General features: G+C 31.4%; 2 protein-coding genes across 9 annotated transcripts; both read right to left on the reverse strand.

Annotated features, from left to right (window-relative positions):
• Positions 1-14,769: 14,769 nt before the first annotated feature.
• On the reverse strand, positions 14,770-20,352 carry LOC106768385. Of its 2 annotated transcripts, none has more exons than XM_014653523.2 (4): positions 20,299-20,352; positions 18,410-18,863; positions 16,446-17,569; positions 14,770-15,444 (listed from the first exon to the last, which is right to left on the reverse strand). In XM_014653523.2, the coding sequence occupies exons 2-4, from the start codon at positions 18,744-18,746 to the stop codon at positions 15,400-15,402; spliced, it is 1,506 nt and encodes a 501-aa protein (XP_014509009.1). In that variant the 5' UTR covers positions 18,747-18,863; positions 20,299-20,352; the 3' UTR covers positions 14,770-15,399. The 2 variants fall into 2 exon arrangements, with proteins under 2 accessions (XP_014509009.1, XP_014509008.1); XM_014653522.2 differs by having other exon boundaries at positions 14,770-15,448.
• Positions 20,076-24,695, reverse strand: LOC106768386 (probable methyltransferase PMT21). 7 transcript variants are annotated; one of them, XM_022782925.1, is made up of 9 exons: positions 24,543-24,694; positions 23,494-23,520; positions 23,014-23,302; positions 22,776-22,924; positions 22,472-22,667; positions 21,859-22,069; positions 20,706-21,378; positions 20,529-20,606; positions 20,076-20,352 (listed from the first exon to the last, which is right to left on the reverse strand). In XM_022782925.1, exons 3-9 carry the CDS (start codon positions 23,278-23,280, stop codon positions 20,130-20,132), a joined length of 1,797 nt encoding a protein of 598 aa, XP_022638646.1. In that variant the 5' UTR covers positions 23,281-23,302; positions 23,494-23,520; positions 24,543-24,694; the 3' UTR covers positions 20,076-20,129. The 7 variants fall into 7 exon arrangements, with proteins under 7 accessions (XP_022638646.1, XP_014509010.1, XP_014509013.1 ...); XM_014653524.2 differs by having other exon boundaries at positions 24,498-24,694; XM_014653527.2 differs by having other exon boundaries at positions 23,014-23,360; positions 24,498-24,694.
• Positions 24,696-25,197: the final 502 nt, after the last annotated feature.

The raw sequence follows: 25,197 nt of genomic DNA on the forward strand, positions 1-25,197 counted from the left end.
GAGACTCCAATCGTCTTATCTAAATTTCATACGGTTAAATATTATTTATATAAATGCAATTTTCCAAATTTAATTTATGAAAAATGATTTTTTTGTCAAATCCTTATTTATTTTTTACTTTTTTCTTTCTTAAAAAAATATATATTAGATTTATAAGAATTGAATTTGTGTAGGCTAGCTTGAAAGTTTGAAAGTGGCTACGGAGGATTCTCACTTTTCTAACATGACAACGCGTGCGCACTTCGCGAACGGTCACTTTCTTGAAATGCAACTTGCCTAAATTCCTAGTTATGTTGCTAAAGTCAACTACTGAACATTTAGGCACGTGGTTTTATTATGCAGTAGTGATATCTAAATGTTTGATCAAATATAGTATTTCTAAAATTTATTTTTAATGAAACTAATATCTTTAAATTTTCAGAATGTTTATATATTTAACGTTTAGCTTTCATTATTCTTGAATTATTTATCATAAGATGTAATTATTAAATATATAAGAATATTTTACATATTTAAAATTAGCTAAATCTTTCAGAAATTTGAAGTCGGATCTTACAAAATTATTTCTAATGAAAATTGTTCTAGAAAAAGCTTCATACAATAGTTTATATATATTTTTACTCTAATAAAGTTATTGACTAAAGCAGTCGTGTAATGGATAATTCCATTAATAAAGGAGTCCATTTCTCTTACTTTGGTATTTTTGACTGGTTTTTTTATGGATAAGAAGAAGTTTTATCATTACATAAGAAAAGAATTTATATTAAATAAAATACATATTTCAGTATTTTTGTATAAAAACTTTGGCTCATAAGCACAAAAATACTTTGTTCACTTTTTTTCTAAAATATTAAATTAAGAAAAATTATTGTAAGAATTTATTTACAGAATATTTTTTCTTTGTATTTTTTCAAGGACTTCTCTTACATTGAAGAAATCCTTATATTGCGCATGTGGTTGTTAGATGTTTTTTAAGAAATGATTTTGTTAATTATTTATAATTTAAAATTGGTCATTATAATACTTTGTAAATAAATGTAAATTAGTATAACGAAATTTTTTCATAAGTTGAGAATAAAAAAATCACTTTTATATTGTATATCTGTAAGAATTTGAAAGGCTAATGTAGTAATAATAAAAAAAAATTAATGATTTGAATACTTAAAATTTTCAAAACTAACAAAATCATTATATGAATTATATTAATATATTTATTAAACGTTGAATATAAAAATATTGAAAAAAAAAATTGGAACTACCAATTTTAATACAGTTAACTTTAGAAAGAAAAAAACTTTCATTAACTCATTTTGTTTTTATTTATATTTTTCTTTCTATTATATCCTGTATGATTATATTTTCCTCCCTTTTCTTTTACTTAAAATATATTCAAATCTTCCTTCTTTATTTTATTTCTTGAAGTTTTCACACGACATGTACATTACACAAAGTAAATAATTTAAATAATCATTTTGCTGAGGGAAGATTAAGAGGGTTTTCAAAACTTATGGTATTAAATTTACTTAGACTTACTTTAATACTTTTATTGGTGTATATTTAATTATTTATTTACACTAGTATAAAATTGGCTTTTAATGTCATCCATTAGACCATTGTTAGAGGGGTATGCGACGTAAATTATTGACCGGTGGCAATTCGTAAATAAGTCAAGCCTATCGACGTCTGTTAGGGAGGGGCCGACATCTATAATCTATAGACGTCGGGGCTCCTAGTAACTGACATCTATATGTCTGGCAGGTATGTGAAAAGTCATTTCTTTCCGCCATGTAGACGTCAGTGCCCCTCCGATCGACGTCTATAGTATGACAGGAAGGTGAAAAGTTATTTTTTTCCGCCATCTAGACGTTTGATCTCGTCACCTGATGTCTATATTCGATTATAGACGTTAGTACCTCGCCCGCCCTACGTCTATAGTCTGACAAGTATTTCAAAAGTCATTTCTTTCCACCATTTAGACGTCTGAATGCGCCACCCCGACGTCTATAGTTGATTACAGATGTTAGTCCCCACTACAGCTGATGTCTATATATACCACGAATATTATTTTTTAAATCGAATGGACCTCAAATTAGTGAGGTCTCTGACGTATATTCCATTATAAACGTTGGTCTCCTAGGCAACTAACGTCTCATTTCTTGTTAAATGAGCCAACAGTTTCGCGAGGGCAACCATCGTCTTCCTTCGCGTGTTCTCTTCGCTGCATTGCATTTTCAGGCACGTTTGATCTCTTTTGAACCGTTTAAACTTGTTTTTAATTCGATTAAAGTAATCTTTGTTGTATTATGTTTCATTTGAACCAATTAAAATGAGTTGTCTTTGTGTTTTGGTGCAGTTTTTCTTGTGTCTTTGGGTAGTGTAATGCACCTTCTCCCTTTGCTAGTTTCTTCGTAAGAAAAAATTGTGTCTTTTACATCTCTTATGGCATTTCAACCTGAAGCCGAACTTGAGTCCATGCCTAGTTCCATTTCCACCGCCAAAGAAAAAGAATACAGTGACACCCACCATATTCTTTTTCATTGGCGGTCAAAATGGACCTAGGAAACGACTCAGGTTCGTCTTTGGGTTGAAATGCCATAAGAGATGTAAAAGACGCAATCTTTTCTTATGAAGAAACTAGCAAAGGAAGGAGGTGCTACTATGCTACCCAAAGACACGAGCAGAACTACACCAAAACACAACGAACACTTCATAGACGTCGGTTAGTGTCATGTTCGACGTCTACAGTGCCCTTAGACGTCGGTTAGTGTCACATCTGACGTCTTTATAGTATCCTTAGACATCTGGTAGTTCCGTGTCTGACGTCTATAACAACTCGTAGACATCGTTAGTGCCATGAACGACGTCTTTATAGACGTCAGTCATATTAGTGAACCGACGTCTATAACGACATCATACCTGCAAATAACCGACGTCCGATTAACATCACTCAAATAGACGTCAGGTCTGGATCTGACGTCAAAAATAACAAACGTCTAAAACTCTTTCTGCACTAGTATCACTAAACTTATGACATAATTTCTTGTTTATTATGATTTAATTGAGTTATCATTGAATATGTATTTATGTATTAGAGGATATTTTTTTATTTTTTAATATGTTAGATATCTCACATAAAAAACAATTTAGTAAATAAATAAATTAATTTTGTAAGATTAAATAATATATGTAGAATATGAGCGGACGGTAAAGGATGGTCATGCGCATGAAAAGAACATGATGATTAAAAGAAATAGCCTTTCTTTTCCATCACATAATCAATTTGAAGACTAATTGCATCAACATGTGAAGCATTAAAAATGCACATATATAATCAATAGATTATGATATCGACCTCCAAACACACAGCTGTACGAGGTCGGAAAGTGCTCCATCATCGTCTATAGTTATTTAAGGTTTAACCACATCGATTATGGTTAGAAAAGGTACACAATTTCAGCAAAATAATAATACTAAATACTAAGCCAATATAGCTACAAGCTAAAAATGAATGTGGTCCATCTTTCTATCAATGAAGTGTTTGCTATAACGGTACACCATCATCAAAACACCTTAGTGGGGATATCCACTGAGGTATAAAGTATTTGCAATCAAAGATGCACTTTCTATTGAAAAATAAACATTTTATATTAATATATTATTTCAGTTTAAAGGGAATTATTATAAAATGAAACTTGGTAGTAATTTCATGATATTTTTATGTATTAATTATGTGATAAAGTAAATGTTTTTACAAGGTCCAAGTAGTATTATAAGATTAACATTTAATCTTTTTGAGGGTTTGATCATGCTTTCTTGATGTAAGTGCATGGCTATCGCTCATGAGAGGTTGGCAATAAACAATTGATTTTTCTCTCTCATTCAGATACTGTAATTAATTACAATTGTTTGAGAATATAAATTTTGGTACGCTAGAGCATAGAAAAGTCTTCATCATTATAATCAACACTTGTACTGCAAATTTGACAAAAGAATAAGAGTGTCCTGTCCTGGATTTCTCTCTTTGTCCTTATACTTAATTTTCATCTTCTATTCATTTTATCTGTACTGATCAGAGTTACTTATACAGTGAAACTCCATTAAATATGGTGGACAAGATTGTGAATATAGAAAATGAGTTTGCAAATAAATGAACGGTCAAGAACAATGAACTAAATATAAACATTATCTGTCCATATTAATATGACCGACATAAATAATTTGACTTTTTCAATATAAAGGAATATTTTTTATTAAATTTTGACAGTAAATAGGACTTTTGATCAAGTACAAATAATAAAAAGTGACAATAAAATATAAATTAACTTTATTTTATCACTATCAAAATCAAACCAAATATTACTAAACCCAATATTAATAAAATAAGATTTTAATGAATTCCTAGAATTTAAGTTTATTCTAACAAAACTCCTCCATAATCTTAAATTTTTCATCTTTTATTTGACTTCTTTTTCCTTATGGCCCTTTTATCTTTTAGACTGGTTGACCTCTTTTCCCAAACTTCTTCTCCTTATTCTCAACCGCTCCAATCTAAGACTTGAGTGTTCCGAACTTCTCTCATTCAGGTGAAACTTTTCCTGAAGCACTTGAAGTAAAATCTCTATTGTCGATGCGCCTCTAGAACCTGATCAAAGTCTTCAACCAAGAGCTTTGATAGGTCCTTTGACTCCTCGACAAGACACACAAAAGCTCTCGAAATCATTTATGGTTTCAAACTTTTCTCCACAACTCAGTTGTCAGGTAGCGATTCTCCAGTTCTGCCGAGTTGATCTGCCACTTTGTCCTTCAAATTTTCAAACTCCCCCTCTCAGAGTTTGAAGCTGGTCTTGCATAACATAATTGTCCCTGTACGCGTCTTTTGAAGATGTATCTTTTGCTACCTTCTCACCGCTTTGGACTCATTTACAATCTCGTAGAACCTGTTCTTCACTCGCCATAGTTGACTCACTTTGTCAACTGAATCAGGAAAACACTGCTTGCAAGATTAACCATCTTTTACTCTCTCTCTTATTCTTTTTTTCGGACTCATATGGTAACATAACACAAATAATTTGACTCTTCAATTCACTGGAGTATTTTTCATTAAATCTTAATAATCTTTAAATAGGTGCAAATAGGACCTTGAACCAAATACAAATAAGAAAATCTGACAATAGAATATCAACTAACTATATTTTATCTCTATCAAAATCAAATCAAATATTACTAAACTCAAAACTAATAAAATAAGATTTTAAAAAATCCCTAAAATTTATATATTGCATCTCTATAATATCTTTCAAAACATTTTGGTGCAATGGCTACTAGTTTAGCACATCTATATGTTAATGAGGTATAATTTATTTTAGTAAATTTCTTAAACTTATTGTATGGATCTTTTAATTTATTTTATTTGAACTTCACATGTTTATATATAGTTATTCTTTCTTCAAATACAAGATTTTGGGAGTGGGTGTGCCATCTCTGCTGCATATACTAGGAGTGGTGAAAGCAAAACAATTTAGAATTAGGACTACAACTTTAGTTTTATAATTGCTTTATGAACTTTTAATGTTGTTTCCTTTTTTTGTTTGGATAGTTGAATATTTTGATACTTTGTAGTAGTAGTTTGATATAATTAAAGGAAAATGATATTTTAACACCATTTTTTGATATCATTTTGACATTGTACACGTGTCAAAACGTGGTTGAACGATTTCAAATTAAAAAAACAAACTTTAGTTTTTCTCTTCCAAATATACTCCTGCCTCAACTTTTTTAATTTGAAATCGTCCAATCATATTTTGACACGTGTACAATGTCAAAATGGTGTCAAAAAAATGGTGTTAAAATATCATTTTCCATAATTAAAATATTTTTTATAATCATGACGTAATTTACCTGAAAACTATTTATAATAATAACAATTAAAATGTCGTGATATAATGATTTGACGTTTTTTATCTTTTTAGAAGGTCACACTATACATAGTATAAAATGACGACGGTTCATTACAAACTTCATATTATACTTTGTTGACAATAAAATTTATAGCATTTATGAAAATTATCACTCCATAAATAACAATCACAGTTAAAAACGACATAAAATGCAAAAATAAAAGTCAGTACTTACATGTTTTTTAGTGTAATAATAATAATAATAACAATAATAATAATAATTTTAATTTTAGCATAATTTACACTAATTACATTTTTTAAAATTATTTTTATGATTAATAGGATAAAATGGCAATCGTTTAATTTTATCTATTAAAATATTTTTTCATTCTATCACCTATATTATATCACTGAGTAACTTTCATAAACATTCATATAAAATATCTTTATTTTTCACTATATTTTCCATATTCTAAAGAATCTCATTTTCATCTCTATTTCTCCTTAAATCTATCTTATAAAAACAAACACACCATTAACCTTTGCACCTTATTATTTACCTATATATATATATATATATATATATATATAATATACTCACTAAACCCTTGTGAGATATCAAGAATCAATTACATTTATTTCCTAAAAATAATACTCTAAATAAAAAAAAATGTTTTTTGGTTTTTTTAAATTCAACAAAGATTAGTCTTCCTCCTACGTATTCTCAAACAAAATGATACATAATGTTACATAGTTCTTTAAGAAAATGTAAGAAAATGATTTTGAAAAATGATTTGATTTTTTTGGAAGTGATCCCGAGAAGGATTAATTTTACACTTATGTATCTTCATTCATGATAGAAAACTAAAGATCACGTAGTAATCATTGAAAAGATTATCTGGTGCACCAAAACTAATAAGAATATCATTAATCATTTCCTTAAGAATTTTATTCTTTCTCTCAATTACTCCATTAGACTCACATGAATATGATAGGGTCAGTTTATGGATAATACCTTCTTTTAACACAAAATTAATTAAATAATACATATTTACCCACCTCTAATCTAATTCTCTTAATTTTCTTATTTAATCGATTTTCCACTTCTACTTTATAAGTTAAAAACACATTAAAGGTTCATTTTTATGTTTGATTAAGTACACTCTAGTATCTAGAATAATCTCCTATAAAGGTCAAAAAATAATCTTTACCTCTTCTAGACTTGGTTTGTTTAAATCATCTAGATCAGTGTGAGTTAAGCCTAACAGTTCAGTTTGAAGTTCTACAGAACAAGTTTTCTTTGTCATTTTAGATTTTATACATATGTCACATTCACTACTTTGTTTATCATGCATATTATTCATCCTAGTCGCTGTAATTTCAAAACATATAAGGAACTCACATGTCATAATCTAGCATGTCATATATCATACAAGTCAACAATATAAGTAGAAATACTTGATTCATTAATAATTTCAAAAACATTCAGTATGATGAGTCCTTGATCAGAATATCCCTTTCTCATGAAAACATTATTTTTTGTCATAACAATCTTGTCAGATTCAAATGACACTTTAAACCCCGTTTTTTTCAATATTAATACAGAGATTAAATTAACTCTGATAAAAGACACATGCAGCACATCACTCAATGCTAGAGTCTTCCAGATGTGAGTTTAAGAAGAACTTTTCCTTTTCCTAGGACATGAGTTGTCCTGGAATCACCGATGTACACATGTTCTTCTTCAGTTCTTACACTAATATAAGAGGTAAAGGCACTTCTGTTTGCATAGATTTGCCTGGTAGCCCTACAGTCTACCACTTACTTGCTCACATTAGTTATCAGATTTACTTGAGAAACGACTGTAACAATGATGTCATCTTATTCGGCTATATTTGTCCTAGGAGGATTGTCGTTTCTTACTCTACGCCTGCACTATGGTGCATGATGGCCCGACTTTTAACATACGAAGCAATTTCCTTTCTTCTTAAAGGTGGGGTTAAATCCAATAGGATTTGATTTTCGAAAATTATTTTTCTTTTTGTGATCAGGTTTGTGTTCATACCTTTCGGAAGGTGGATTGACTTCTACCACATTTTCTTTTTTGCAGATAAAGCTTTAGTCCTTGCAATAACAACAATTTCTTGTTGGTATCTTCAATAATTGTGTGTGATAAGCTCTAGAAGTAACATATGCTTGTGTCTATGCTTCAAATGTTGTTTGTGGTTTGTCCAAGATTGCGACAACTTTTCGGTTAGAAGTTTTGAAACAAATTCATCTGGTAAAGGAATATTCTTCGCTTTGATATCTTATAGTAGCTTGTGGTATTCATTGATTTGAGTCTTTATGTCCATATTTTCAATCATTTCCCAATGGTAGTACTTTCCTATGACAAATCTTTGTCTGACAACATCTATGGCGATGTATTTGAGAATCAACAAGTCCCAAATATCTTTTGCTTCCTTGTAGGAATAGTACATATCGAACAACTCATTAGAAATTGCACTAAGCAAAGTGTGTCGACATACCTTTTTCGCATAAATCCAATCTTCAACTAGTTTTGAGTTTGAAGGGATACTTGAGTTGGACTTCGGAGATGAAAGAGCATCAACAACTTCATACATATCTAAAAGGATGGATATATGTTCTTGCCAACCCTAAAATTTTGTCGAGAGAAATCCTCAACTTTTGACACGTTCGGAAGTAGTTTTGTAAAGTTTCAGAAACAATTTTTTGACTTTTTGGAATTTGGTTGTTGACGTCAATCTCTTAAGATTATGGAAGAAAAATTAATAATATAAAATAAAAAATCTGAAATATATAGATCACCATCCTTTAAAAACTTATATGTGATATAATACGGAAGTAAAAATAAAAAACATTTTATCAACAATAATAAATAATAAATAATAAATAATAAATAAAAGAACTAAACGTTTACGCTTTTTGAACATTACCCAACATTCAAAACCAACTTTTCTTTTACAATAAATTATTATTTTACAACTAAAAACCAGCTTATACAACATACAATAATCTATATAGGGCATAAATGTGCTTCAAACCTATACCCAAATTTTTTTCAATTTTATGAATCATCTTTTCTGTCTCATTTTCTCATCATATTTGTTTTCGACTATTCCTCTTATATTCTATTATCCTAAATTCCTTTGTTATTCTTTATCAATGTATAACTAATCTCTGAAAATTAATTCAGAAATGAAGAATAAACAAGTCAATATAAGTTTTGAACCAATTATTGAATTCTCCAAGTTTGTTTTTGTTTTTTTTTCTTAAATTTTAGTTTTGATTTATGTCATTATAAATTTTGTTTGTGATTTTAGAAATCAAATTTCAAATAGATTGAATTTTTATTTAATAATTAAATATGAATTGAATTGTAAAGTTGATTTGATTTCAATTACTCAATTTAATTGATTAATTAAATGAGTTAATGGTTCAAACTTAAATCTAAATATAATTAAATATGAATTAAATTGAATAATAAGTTGATTTACTTCAGCAAAAGAAGAAATTACGGAGGGCATATTATCGAAGGCAAAATGGTCGTGGGTAAATTAATTTTACCGAAGGCACTGAGGACGACTTACCAGTGGCCTAGTACCGTGGGTAATGGTATTTTATCGAAGGCATTAGTACCGAAGGTATGCGACCGTCGGTAAGTTCATTTCCAACAGCGCACACATTATCGGCGGCGATATATCAAGGGCCAATGAACCTTCGATAATGTGTTCGATTAATTTTTACCCAACTCAGATATTCATTCATTGCAACATCAGTAAACACCAAACCTAATTAATGTGCGTCCCTTTTTGAAGGAAACGAAAACCCTAAACCCTTCTCCATTGAAACTTGAAAGATGTGGTTTTTGCATCAATCTTGGCCAGCAAATTGTTGGAGGAGTGCTTCGCAGTGAGCTTTGTGAGGAAGAGGTGAGTATTTGCGTTCTCATTTTCTCTCAATTCCTTGCATGAATCCCTTTCTTAATTTTTGTTTTCCCCCAATCTCACCCATGTCTGGAATTCTTTGTGGTTTAATGACGTCGTTGTGGATAGGAGGCTCCATTAGAGTTCAATCGTGGTAGGACTATAGGGTTTGGTGGTCGGTGAAGGCTTCGTGGTTCGTCGACGTTGGCAGCAGGAGGCGACAGTACTGAAGAAGGACTCCTTGGTCCGTTCAACAAGGTGGAGATTTGGTACAGCTCTAAACTTGGACGAATAAGTCATCTGGTTGTTTGCAGATCGAACGAGGTTAGATATTATTAAGGACGAAAACAGTTTGTTTGCAATGGAATTTGAATCCTGCTGATCATGTGACACTTCTTCCACTTCCACTTCCACTTCCTGCCATTATGCTTTCCAATGCCTCTTGTGTTTTTTGGATTTGGTTTTCATCTCTATTTGGAGTTTTTCTCTTTTTCCTTTTTGCTTCAGAAACTAAAACTTGTTTTTGTTCTTGGTTTAGAAGGCAAGGACAAGCCTTCGGTCTATATCTGAACCTTTTAGAGTCTACAAAATAGACCTTACCAAGGCATTGTATATTGTAGAGTCGGACACTTTGTGTTGGAAGTCCCACATCGACTAGAGATGAGGCCATTTAAGTGTATATAAGTGGGTGCAAACCTCACCCTACAAGCCGGTTTTGTGGGGTTGAGTTAGGCTTAAAGTCCACTTCTTACATGGTATCAGAGCCATGACTGGAGCCCATCCTAGCGATTTCTGTTGTCGTTGGGCATATTGATCCACCCGCTATCGGGCCGCTATCGGACCACCCATTAAAAAGTCTAATCCCACGCTCGAGATGTATATACCTCGGCGTGAGGGGGGTGTGTTGGAAGTCCCACATCGACTAGAGATGAGGCCATTTAAGTGTATATAAGTGGGTGCAAACCTCACCCTACAAGCCGGTTTTGTGGGATGCACTCTCACATTGATGATAATATCAAATACATCTTCTTTTTCCTCTCATATATCTTGTCTTGGAGTGATAGCTGGAAGATTCCTGTAATGTCAATCTCCTCTGTCTTGAACATGAACATTACTAGCCATTAGAAAGCGTGGGGAGGAAAAAAAAATTCTGAAGCGTCGAAAATCAGTGTTTACCGGCGACTGTTTTTTTATTACCGACCGTTATCGACCTTCGGTAAAAAATTCAAAATTTGTTTTTGATTTGAATTAATTGATTAATTGAACGAGTTAATGGTTCAAACTTAAATCTAAATATTTAAGAAACTCTGATGAAATTTTTTGGTAATCTATGGATTTTTTTTTTCATATTCTTGATTTTAATTTTTCAATTCTGATAGTTTTTTTAATTTTTATTTTACACTTTCAAATCTCTAAACCCCAATATAATTTGTACATAAAGAATATTAATATAGAAGACAATCAAAATTTGTCCTCTGAAAATCATTCCATTCTACACTATAAGAATTTAAAGAAAAAATTGTACATTTGATTTCAAGACATTGAAAAAAAAAATTTAAAAAAAAAAAACACATAATGATGAAAGGGGCTAGGATATAACATCAAGACAACGACAAGAAGACTAAAAAAAACAATGAGATTGTTTCACATAGGTTTGACAGAAATGTTTAAATTCCTTGTAGATTCAGTATAAGCTCATTTTTAACCTGTAAGAGTAGAGATCTTAATAACAAGAGAGGTATGGAAAGAAATTGTCCAATTTCATTATGGTACAACTTGTAATTATTTCAAGTTGAATTCATTTTTTGAACGTATGTTTGATACATGCGATATTCTGAAACGTAAAAGTTTTAGTAGCAGAGTTCAATGTCTGCATTATCAATCCTAAATATATTTTATGTACAACTTTATTCTTACCATAAATATATTAATTTTGTTTATTGTGATTAATGATTATTTATTATTTATGTTAGAAATATCATATTAATTAAAAATAATATATATATATATATATATATATATATATATATATATATATATATATATATATATATATATATATATATAAACATTATTTTACAGACTGATTTTGATTTTGTGAGATCAGTGACTTAAAATTTATTTTTTAACATGATATTAAAATTTTCAGTTAAAATATATTTTTTTAAGATTTGTGTTTGTTAAATATATTATTCCATTTTTATTGTGAGGAAAGTGAAGTAGAGATAAGACCAATAAGTTTAAATTTTATTTCATAAGTTGTTTTTGTGAAATTAATTTAAGTTTAAAATCTATTTTTTTTTAAATTAACAAAAGTATCCATAAAAACATTTATATTTTCACTAATTAATATAAATGATCAATAAGAAATTAATAAATTGTACTGTAGAAGGTTAATAAACCTACTTTATTATAGCATAATAATTTGTGAACCAGCAACAGTGCTAACTACTTTGAATATGAATTAAACTGTATTAGCTAAAAATACCCACACTGTGTGATCATGTATCTTTTGGAACTGTTTGATGTACATGTTATCTAATAGGTTGAATTAAAATAAGTAGAAAAATAGAAGGGACATAAAATTAAAATTAATGGTATTTGATTAAAAAGAAATAGGAAAAAATGGAAAAATAAAATTTCAAAACTGAAAAATAATTTTGTGTTCTTTGTTTCGTTTTTTATTTTTCATTATTTCAAAATTAAATGCCCCAAACATCTCAGGATACACTAATGTTTTCTTTTGTATATAATCGAAATGTGGAGAAAAATAGAAGAGTGGGATAAAACAATAAGAAACTATCCAAGATGCACTTAAACCACGACATGGGAGGAGTTAACTAGATCACAAAATATTTTTTGAATCAAATATTCTTAAAAAGTTCATTTTTTGTTTCTTTACTAAACAATTTGTACTATTCTTTTCTTGTCTTTTATTTTATTTTCTTTTTTTTTCCACTAATGTCTTTTATTTGATTTCTATTTGTAAGAGCAGTTCTTAACTTTCAAAAACCAAATATTGGGAAAATTTGTTTTATTGGCAAAATTAATATTTTAATATAATAAGTGTGTCAACCCGTGAGTCTGGGTGCTGGCCGTGCCAATTTTTTTACGGGAGTGTTACTCTCTCCATCATCTCAAATTCTCTTGTACCTCTTCACTAATTTTTTTTATTTCAAAAGATTTTACACTTCTCTATTATTTTTTTTATTTTAAAAATACTTTACACTTCTCCGTTATCCTTAGAAATCTCTCTTTCTTTCTCTCCGTTAATGAGCATTCATAGTTCAGATTCGAACTTGTGATATATTGTAAAATATAAAATTGAGGAAACTTTAATATTAGTACTTCTATCATTACCATTTTATAAACTTAAAAGTTAAATGCAAATGCAAAATAATAAACATAATAATATTAATAGTAAATAATAATATATTATTATTATATACTAACTTTATAATGACGAAAAAACTAAATAAATTCCAAATCTTTAACAAAAATAACTTTTCTTTTATATTTTAAGTATTTAATAATATTTTTATATTATTTATCTAATAAATTAAATACTTTATTCAACTTATTTAAGTCAAACATGTCGGTAAGTTAAAACATAATTTAATGTTAAAAACTATAGATATTAAATGTAAAAAAAAACACACACATATATAAATATTTTTATAGAAATTTAGAACAATTTTACCATTTATTAAGTAATGTGAAAAAAAATTATATTGAACGGTGAAAATAAGATTGAATCAAACTTATTTAAGGGAATATATCACAAATTCAAATCTGAGTCATGTAAATGCTCCATTAATACAGAGAGAAAGAGAAAGATTACTGAGGATAGTGGGGAAGTGTAAGGTATTTTTGGAATGAAAGAAAATAGTAAGGAGTGTAGAATATTTTTGGAATAAATGAAAATAGTGAGGAGGTGCAGGAGCACTTGGGTAGTGAAGGGAGCAACACCCTTTTTAGTGTATTTAAAGATGTGAAAATGGGTCACGGTCCGATCCGGTCTGGTCCGGATTGGTCACTTAGTGATTTAACGCAATATGACTCATTTATCAGCAAGCTAGAAAAATTTGAACCTGATCCGACCCACCACGGGTTAGTGGGTAAACGGGTTGGCTCACTGACTCACTTAATTACAATTTTTTTAAAATAAAAAAAATTACAAACTTCCTATAATTCAAATTTAAACAAATTTCACTCCAACATTTGTTAATTAATTTTCAAAACATGGAACTTACATATTATTTTCAAGCAAAAAAACAAATAATATTTTTTTATAACAGTAAAATTAAATTTTAATGAAATAAAATTAGGTAGGTAGATTGATGGAACAACCCAATCCCCCAACCCCTATGACTGGATTTAAATGAATCAAATTGAAATCTAACCCAAATAAACAGGCCGAATTAGTTCGCTAACCCAGTTTGACAGTTCTTGGTGTATTATACATCCATATATATATATATATATATTTGGAAAAGGATTTTTATAGAGGCAGAATACACTATCATCTCAAACCTAGCAGATATATCCATTTTAGTTAACATTAAAACTAGACCAAAGTTAAACATACATGTATTGAAGAGACTCTGTCCAAGAACCAGTCTGAAAACTGAGTGAGAACAAAGAGAGCCGAATAATGTATGGAAGAGAAAATTAAAAACACTTGAGCTGTTTTATTCAATATTCTAAAAAAATGCGTCATCCTTTTTCAACAAACCTGCTTAGAAAAATATAAATCGAGTAGATATCAAAGATATTTAACTGGGAAAATAATGTCCACCAATGGGCAATTTCTTCCCATCTCCTTAATTTCAACATGCGTCACCATTAATTCAAAATATAACCTTTTGGCTTTCAAATTATATATTCCAAAATATAAAATACAAATTATATTTCAAATTTCATAATTTGGAATATAAAATAAAAAATACATTTTGAATTGTATATTTCAAAGTATAAAATTTACATTCCGAAATAGTAAGTGTCCTTGAGTTTCTTTCCTTGCCTAGCTTGAAAAGTAGAAATTAGCACAATAAATCAACTTCAAATAACGTGCATGTCCATTTATTAGAAAATAAGGAATGCTACGCTATATAAAATACTAACAGATATAATATGCCGCCACAGAAGTGATCATGGAGCTTGAGTATCATAACTAGCCCGAGCATGATCTTCATAGCAATCTGGATGATCTTGGCAACGTTGATGTGATAGAGAAATTCAGACCATACTGTTGACTGCTCATGTTGCCAATCATGTACGATGGTAGCAGTTTATGAGCACAGCTTTTTATCGCTTCCATTCCAGATCTTCACAATGAACTCCAAGTTTAATGCCTTTTTAGGAAGTTATCAGGCTGGCTTTTCATGTTTACGTTTCAGATATTTCCCATTCCTAGCAAGTCCAGTGTGTGTTGAAAAACCATGCTTAAACATGAAGACAAGAGATGGATGAATGATCTTGCTACTCAACAGTTTGGAGACGATGATAGCATGTCTCTTTGTTGGGGACCAGGACCTCATTTCCTTACAGCCATGTCATCCACTTAGACAAGCACTGTCTATGAAGGTACTCTGGTAAATCTGCCTAGAAAAATAACACATTACAAAATTAGTTTAACAGTAGAGTGTAACTTTATTTCATCTTTATCGAGAACAATAGATTTTCCTACATATACTTCTATAAAAGATGACATGATTTAAAAATTAGAACAATAAATATTATACAACAAACCACATTGGACGGAGAGGGGCATATTCAATTCAAATATGATATTTGAGCACTGATAATAAAAACATGGATAAAATACTTGTATCAAACATATTTTAAAAGTAATAAACAAAATATCTATAGCAATTGCTAATTAAAGTCAAGGCTGATCATATTCAAAAACCAAGGTATGTCAGAAGAGACAAATTGATCTATTCATATAAACTAGAAAGACTGAAAACTAGACAAGGGTCATAATTAAGGTACTACACAAACATAGAAATAGGGTAAATTATCAAAATTCAAAGACATGGTTATGATAGAATGTGTAAAATTAATATAAAACACAGCTTAAAATGAAAAAGAGAAATGACATTTTGAATACATGTTGTAATAAGCCAGAATTTATCGAATAATTACAGCGAGTCTGTGATATTTCCATCTGTATTGATATAGATGCTTACAAGACAAAAGCAAAAATAAAATAAAATTATAAAATGAGGATAGGAGTATGCAAAGTGTTCAAGAAGTAAAACAAACGTACACCATAATGCGGTTATTATTTTGAAATGCCAGTGCTTCCTTGAATCAGACTAAAATTCAATCAAGATATTCCGCAATTTTAACAACCAAAACAAATACCACAGACATTTTTAATTTGAATGTAGCCATCCAGTTCTATGTCCAAAATAACTGCCCCAAATTCTACTAAGGAGAATCTCCTTTTTTTTCTGGTAACTTAAATCTCATCTACTGGCAGAACCATTTTGATAAAAATCCAACATCTTTCACCAAAAATATTGCAAATATGATTCAATCCACTAACGTTTATAAGGCTAAAAGGTTATTTAAATATATGGATTTTGGAACTTACACTGCTCAATCCTGAAGAGTACCCATCAGTTGAAAGCAACCAACTTCTAGTATTTGACAGAGAAACTAACTTCTGGCTAGCAGAATCATAATCTAGCAATTCATCATCATCACCATCTTCATCACGATAATAGGTCCTCCTCTTCTTTCTAGCCTTCTTTTTTCTTCTAGTTTTTACTCTAACTGACAAACTGCTATCAAAACCAGAACAATCTTCATCTAATGGTTCTGGCAATGCATTTTTATTAGAGTTACGAAAACTAATTTGATTATTCACAAACAAAGACTCCCAAGACTCGGGGGTCTGGCATTCTCGTGACAGTCTATAGTAAATAAGCCATGACAGAAGTCCCAGATACTTTATCACTTCTATAGTTTTCTTCTTATATTTGTTCTTGAAGATTGTTGTCAAGATATTAGGATTGCTTGGGATTGCAGACATCTTTGACACAATTTCATTGATTTTTTCATGTGGCTCCCAAGCCTCTTCATCACGTAAAAGGCGTAGAAGCTGCCTCGCCTGTGCAGTGACAGCATTTAGCAGCAGTAATTGGTCAATAGATCCATAAGCACCACATTTGAAAACTAAAATCACAAACAAATTAGAGATGTTATTGGAATGTTGAAGTTCCATTCTTGGGCCAAGAGATTTACAAAGTGATTCCACAAGGTAGCACAAGTCTTGATCTTCAAGAGCAATAAGAAGACGTCCACACAGAGAGGAGAAGGGCTGCTGCCCGAGGAATTCATTTACAACATCCCATATGTCTTTAAATTCCTCCTTATACATTAAATCGATGAAATATTGCACAAAGAAGGACCTATCAATAAAAAAAATATCACCATCCTTCACTGACTCAGCAAACTCATCAGATGACCAAAACTCAGGTACATGTTCTAGAAAGTTTTCTACAGTTTGGAGAATATCCAGATCTAGAAAATAATGGGGCTTAGTAGCAACCACTGCTGGCGACTGCCCATGCTTTCCTTTCCACTCCAGCTCCTCCCAACAAATATCTCTATTTTTAAATGCAAACTGGGACAGTGCCCTAAAACCTTTCCCCTGCTCTAGTCCACCACCAGAGGAAGAGCAGGAAAACCACTGCAATATTCGCTTTGGATTACCTGCATCCCATACACAAGTTATACAATCAAAGAAAGAACTGATCCACACACTTGTTTTGCTATCATGAAAAGCTCACAAATCATAGTAAGTTTGATTTAATGAATACTAGAGCACCCATCACATATATATAAAGTTCAACCAGAAACCATTCAAAAATTCACAAGGTTAAATCCACAAATGTTACACTGTTTCAATCAAAGGGCAACAAGATATCGCTATAAACAAACTACAATGCATTAAGGAACAAACAAGAGAGTATAATATAGGAGAAAGACCCAATTTCTCTCCTAGTATATGCATTCTTCATCACTTTTAGTTTTTCTAATCCTTCAAATCTCTATATCTACTTGACCATAAAATGCATCGTTTCACCCTTGGCACATCCTACGATGTGACAGATATGACACGTATATGATACGCCGATAATAATAATAGGATAGGATATGATACGTAATATATGCATGTTGAAAAATGTACGAAAATTCTTATATGATTTATATATTAGATACGTGTTTCAAAAGACAATCCCTGACCACAATTTCAACCCCAATGTCCAGGTTTTTGAAATCACTGTAACAGCATTCCGACAGCAATTCACCAGTATGTCCACAGTTTCCTATGGCATCGTTGCAACAAGAACATGATCATAATTTAAAACAAAAAAAGCATTGAAATTGAGACCACCAACCGTGACCTCAATTTTATGGTTTCAGTCTTTAAGAGTCGGTACAAATTGCAACACAACCAAAATTCAGAGCTTTTGTTCCCAATTAACAGCAACTTCAGTGACTACTCCTAGCAGCACTTTAAAAGAGCAAAGAATGTACAAACGGACTAACCTTGAAAAAATTTCTCAAGAAGGTGACACCTCCGACCCAAAACGGAACCAAGTTTGTGCGGCGAAGTGTCAACCATGAAATGCAGAAGCTGAGACGCCAAATCGCGCTTCGTCCGTCGTGTTCTTAGCAAAGCCCGAAACAGGTCACGCTGATCGACGAAAGTCACGCAGTCGAAACCCGCGACGGTGTTGCAGAGCCATAAACGCGCTTCTCCGCGACCCACCGCGGACCAAATAACGGTTTCCAAGTCGTTCAAAAGAGACAGTTTGGATCGAGTTAAATCGTCGTCGTCTACGACGTCGTTCCAATTGGGCTTCGTCAACAACAAGTCGATCATTGTTTTGCTCTCAATGAACGAACGAACTCTACGAACTTGTGTTGGGAAACTCTGAAAACCCTAACGCGACGGAGCAAAGAAAATTGTCACGCCGCTCCGAACTACCATGTCGCCAACCTTTCAAATAGACATAAATAAATAAGACGCGGTTACTTTTAAGAACATTTGATGAATTTTGTAACTATAATCTTAAGATCTTAAAAGGTGAAATTTTCTTTTTGGGGTTAAATATGATTTTAGTTTTTATACTTTGGATGATTTTATTTGTTGTTTCAAATGTGTTTCTCAGTTAATATTGGAATAAAAATATGTCAAACAGTGTAAACAATCCAAATGCTACAATAAAATGTGATTGAAACCATAAATAAAATTAAAAAAATTTAGTAAAAAAGACTAAAACCAGAGTTTTCTAAAAAGAACTAAATTGTATCTTGAGAGACTATAATCAAAATCACTCCAAGTACAGGACTAAAAACATATTTAATTTTCTTTTTACCAATTTATACCATAAATATTTATGTAGGAAAAATGCAAAGATTATTCTTTTTATAACTAAATTTGAGAATCATTTATAAGTTATTATCTGCGTATCGATTTTTATAAGTGAAAGATATTTTATTTGTATAATAATAATGGCTGGAAAATCAGATTTAGGATTTTTTAATAACTAATATAAAAAATTACCTATCAAAATTAAACTCATTTTAAAAAATATATTAAATATTTTTATTATTATTCACTAAGCTTAATTTTAAATGATGTTATTACATTTATAAATGATTATAAATGAATAACCTTTTTTCGAACAACTAATAACCAATGAACTAAATTAATTCTTAAAAGTTCAAGGATAAAATTACCGAGTAACGGTCATGTTAGTTCTTGTTATTACTACTAAATGACTACTTCTATTTCCAAAAAATAATAATATAATGAGTTTTCGACAGACTTTTTATTAATGGAAACAGAGTTTTACTAGTTTGAGGATGAAAATTATATAATTTTTTAGTCTATAGAATTTTACTCACTTGACAAGTGAGTTGAAAATAGAAAGTTATATAATATATTAACTTTTTTATAATAAAATACATTTTATTATTTTGTTAAAATTTATTTTAAAAAATATATATTTAAAATGAATCAATCACAAATATATTATAAAAAAAATTGTTAAAAAAAACTTTTTTCCAGTGTATAACTCAAAAGAGATCCTATCAGACTAAGTAGAATTTTCTCAATAAAAAATAATTGTACAGTTTCACATAACTTACGAACACTAAAATCAACCTTAGTGTTTTATATTAGCTAAACTTAAAATTTGAAGATGACTAAAATTGAACTTTTAATTTTTTTTTAAAAACAAGATATTGTATTCATAATTTGTCATCTGGAACCAAGGTTAGATGAAAACCATAGCTTTTTCTGGCATACTAATATCTTCTGAGTGTTACTGCCATTCTCAGTATCTTCTTTATGACACTCCCAACGCATACCCTCACTAATGGTTGTGATAGCATCCGTAAAGTAAATGGATTCACGAATAATTGCATACCCATTTGGTCGTAAGATTCTATCCATTTCCAGCAACACATATTTCATTTCACACCTGCAACAGAACGATCATTGTCAAGTATATACATTCTGCAAGTCATATAGCAGTGAACAAAATCTTGTCAAGTGGGTTACAAATGGATCCATTTATAGATTGGATTAGCAGTTGTGTTGTATTAGAAACTGCACGATGGCTGTTATTCATAGAAAATTAACATATGGCACACTCACCTTTGGCTTTCTGCAGTGAAGAGTCCATCAAGGTGAAGCAGATCGTATGTTCGAGGATATGTTGAAAAAGCTTCACACCTACCATTGAAGAATGGAATGAGCATTAGTTTAACAAGCACAAGCATGTTAGTAAATAAATAAAAGACTTATGGTTCATATCAAACATTTGCAAATTACCAGTCATGGAAGGTTCCAATAAGCCCTCGATCAAANATCACAGGGAGTGTATTGGTAGCATAAGATGAGACCACGTTCATGACCCATAGAGGATCATTGATCAAGGCTGCAGCAAAACCTCCATATGCTGTGTTCATGTCCATAACATTTCTTATCTTGTCTGTCCCAAGGTCGGGGATCAACTTCTTGTAGTACAAAGTCTGTTTTTTCCATTTACTGTTATCTTGTCTGAAAGCTTTGGCACTCCCACGATGAACCATTGAAATCCGTTCTGGTGGAACATGCAAGCGTTCAGGCCACTTAGCAATGGATGAGAGGCCTAATTTCTTAAACTTGGGATCTGGAACCACAATACAGGCACGACTTGGAGTGTACCATGCTGAATCTGGTTCAAGGCCATCATCACAGGTATGTGGATAGCCATCTCTAACCATCTTATTATAACAATTGTTATCTTCAGACTTTTGCCATACAGCAATGTCACCCTTTTCCTTGAACATTTTGAAGCACATTGAAGTTAGCAATTCCTGCAACTTCTCATAATCTGAGATTTGTGCTTCAATAGTTGTGTTCCATCCACGCCACCTGCGCTTGTAATTTATTGGTGGGCCAGACAAGACCCAAAATCCTCCAGGACGAACAATCCGGTGTATTTCAAGGAGATAAGCACCACCTAAGATCAGATAGCCATCATAAAGAACTAGAATTTAGAGTGATCTTCTCAGCTATAAGACGAGAGAGATTAGAAGAAATAAAAAAAATTAAAAAAATAATAAAAAAATCATCAAAACAGTAAAATTAGAGTGAACTTGACAGCTTGAAATAAATGTAGGACCTCCTAGTTATAGGGCATTCCATTTACCATTTTATAAAATTGATAGACTCGGATGGGAAAAACAATCTAAAATAGTCACAGCTTCACCTTTATTAAAAGCAAAGTAGGAAAATGTGTCCGATTAAGATCTAAAAATTCAGGTGCTCATTGAAAACTATATGCCAGCATGGTATGAAAGCACTGAACGTATTCTCAACAGATGCATTCAATCCAAAATTTAGGCAGATACAAACTGGTAATTACTGAAGTTCATGTTCACAAGAAGAGTTGCATAAAAAGGAATAAATTTTAAAGTTCAAAATCCCCAGAAAGAAGTACCAAATTCTGTCCATGGGATTAGACATCTGGAGCAATGAGCAATATCAAAGGAGTTTGATGGGAATGGAAGCCTCTGTGTAGAAATGACACCAAGAACTGCAGGGATACCACGCTCTAGAGCAAATTGAATCTGAGCTCGGTGGTTATCTCTTGGTGCAAGAGAGACAGTTAATATCCCACGATCCAACAGGTTACCACCCCAGCTAGCAACCTAATATAATATAAACTGAGAATGGTGATTTAATTGATTTAATTCGTGCCTAAACATGTCTGAGTAATGGGACTGGATCAGAAATAGAGTCAAGAAATAGGAATGACAACACTGGCACTTGCAAGTGAAGAATAAACCAAAATGTTTTAATCCCCCATTCCTCCCCTTGTGATTCTACTTTAAACAATCTTAATAGGTGTTTTACAGGCACAACGAAATTAATTGGTTCTTTCTGTTTTACGGTACAAAATAAATTGATTTCAAAATATATTCATACAGTAGTTCAAAAAGCACAACAAATCAGCATGTTCAATTAAACTAGAATCAAAGGAACTTCGAGAATTCTTATAAGCCAGCCACCCCCTGTATACAAAAAAAAAAAAAAAAGGCTGAAACACACACCCCACAGCCAGTATCAATGGCAGTTCGAACGGTCCCATCTTTCATTTCTGGGATCATATCTTGCATTAAATCAACATATTTGCCAACACCGTTGGGGAACATAGTTCCCCCACCAGGAAAGATGAATTTCTCGCCTTCCTTTCTCAACCAATGCTGACTGGACTTCTGCTTGTTAATCCACTCATTTGGAACATTGCTGTAATTAGACATAACACAAAACAGCTTGAAGGAGAGGCAGGATATCTATTAAAGGAATTTTCAATTAAGCAAAGCTTTTATTGTTAACCTAAAAGACATATTGTACCTGTACCAACATTCATCTCTGCTCTTAGGCCATCTAATTGGAGGCTTATAGCCATCTGGGGGAGGAACTAAGCATTCTTTCCTCTCAGATTTTGGAGGGCAATGGCGTTCCAACAAAGTAGGCTGACGGGATATGTACTTCTTCCATCTCTATAAGTTTAAGCATACATAATAAATAAGAAAACTTTCTTCTACAAGTCCTATAAGACGAAAAAATGGACTACAATCAGTAACATTACCCTTGGATCTGTGCATGGAGTGTAATCTTGAAAGTCAATACTGCATTCTGGAAAACTAATGTATTTAATTTGCAGAGGAATTATTGATAACTCCTCGGGGGACCCTATGGATATCTGGCCATATATTGACAAAAATCTGTCCTTCTCAGAACAAAAGATTATACCCGTATAGAAAGAAAATCCACATAGCACCACTAATATGATTGTCTTAGGGACAATCGTGCTCTTTTCCTGCTGGGTGACTGGTATCTCATCTTTGTTGTTCATTGTCTGTGAAATAATCAACTATCTGAAGAACGACGATAAACTCAACATCACAAACACGGAACATGCTCCCCCTCATATATCTATTAAGGAATGATAAACTCAACAATTTAAAAAACAAATCAAATTCATATCCCAATCAAAATAGTCAGTTATCAACATTTATCAAGCATAGATAGACAATCACTGATGAAAAAAAGGGCAATCGGAACTCACGAGTTTCAAGAGCCACACTCTAACCACCTGCCAAGAAATCAAGTTCCATTAGTTATGTGTTTTGCCCCTAATAATAATAATTACAATAATAGTCTAGAAGATGCTAAAATACTGAAAAAGGGGGAAAATAACATCGGTTTCCTAGCAGCTACAGAAATCAAACAAGTATCAAAGTCATATAGTATGCATTCAAATCTAAAAAGACAATTTCTCTAAGGTTATCAATCCTAGTTTAACTACTTAGGTCAAAGAAGAACAGTGGATTAACAGAAATCAGCAATCTGTAAAGGGGTTATCAATGTTGATATTCAGATAAAAAAGACTTAAACACCAATATCACAACCAGAGTAATGCAAGAATACACAAATTCCCATGATTGCTCAGCATTGTGGAACCAAAAACTGGCAAAGAGAATATGAGATTATGATTAAATTCCAGCTGGTCAATACTCAGCAACTACAGCAGCTACCTTCCACGCACTCTTGCCATCATGATTTTCACACAACACTGGACCATAACACCCACTTTCCATTCAATAAGTTAAAAGAAAGCTCTAGATGTTGCTCCATGCTCTTTTGCCATGGAAGAAAACAAAAAAAAGGGCACCAAATAACAGCAACATAGCAATAACTAATTGGTACGTTGTCCTTGTTTGAAAAGATGAATTGTCATCACTACAGAGTTATCTGAGTGCAACATTTCAGAAAAGGGCTAAATCCAAAGAATCCAATCCAAGTTTCACCGATTCAGTTCAGACTTCAGAAAAAAAAAAAAAAAAAAAAGGCATATAATTATGTATTTTGTCCAATAAACAGTTAGAATTTACACTACTTAAAGCCCATCTGATTGTAAAACGAAAAATATAAAGACCAGGAGAACTCATGCAGAAATCAGATCCGTGACAATAAAGAATGAAAATGGAAGAATCCAACAGAGACACGAGGACAGAGATCCGACACAGGTAAACAAAAAAGAAAGAGAGAGGAATCCATGGAACAACTCACTCAGATTCCTAATGCCATGACTAACTAGCTCAGTCATTATATTACCAAATCTCTGCTGTTTTCGTCCCATGTTTGATTTCAATTCAACTTGGACCATCCTAATCCCTTTTTTTCATTTAAATCACCAAAAATGAAAAAAAAAAAAAAAACGATTTTTTTGAAACAGGGGTTTTCCTTCATATTTTAACCTTTTGGGGTGTTTCCATTTATAATCAGCTTCCTTGATCTCAAATTCATCCACTATAAATCATAAATTTGTTCAAAATAGAAAGACATTTCATTTATTTTTAATTCTTGTCATAAAAATAATTATCTGTTCATAAATAACCATCATGGACTGACCAATAAATAACTGTAATTAAGATGTTTAGTGTTTTTTTCTTTTTGTCTAGATACCGTATCGAGTCAACGATAATGTGAATCATTTTTGGATAATTTTTAAATAAACATTTTAAATCTTATGAAATGTAAATTTATTTAAACAGATCGTAATTCCATTGAATATAAAAAGCAGTTAAAATGCAGAAACTTAATTATTACAAAAAATTAACTTCTCAAAAAATAAAAATTATACAATTTTCTTGGTAAACACTTCTAGAAAAGTAAAAAGTCAATTTGATTATTACTTGATGGTGTGAGTGAATGTGACGTTGTTAGATATGATGTTTACCCTATTCAAAATACAGTTAGCTGTGGTAGA

This window comes from Vigna radiata, chromosome 7 (genome assembly GCF_000741045.1).
Source record: "Vigna radiata var. radiata cultivar VC1973A chromosome 7, Vradiata_ver6, whole genome shotgun sequence".
NCBI classification, from domain to species: Eukaryota; Viridiplantae; Streptophyta; class Magnoliopsida; order Fabales; family Fabaceae; genus Vigna; species Vigna radiata.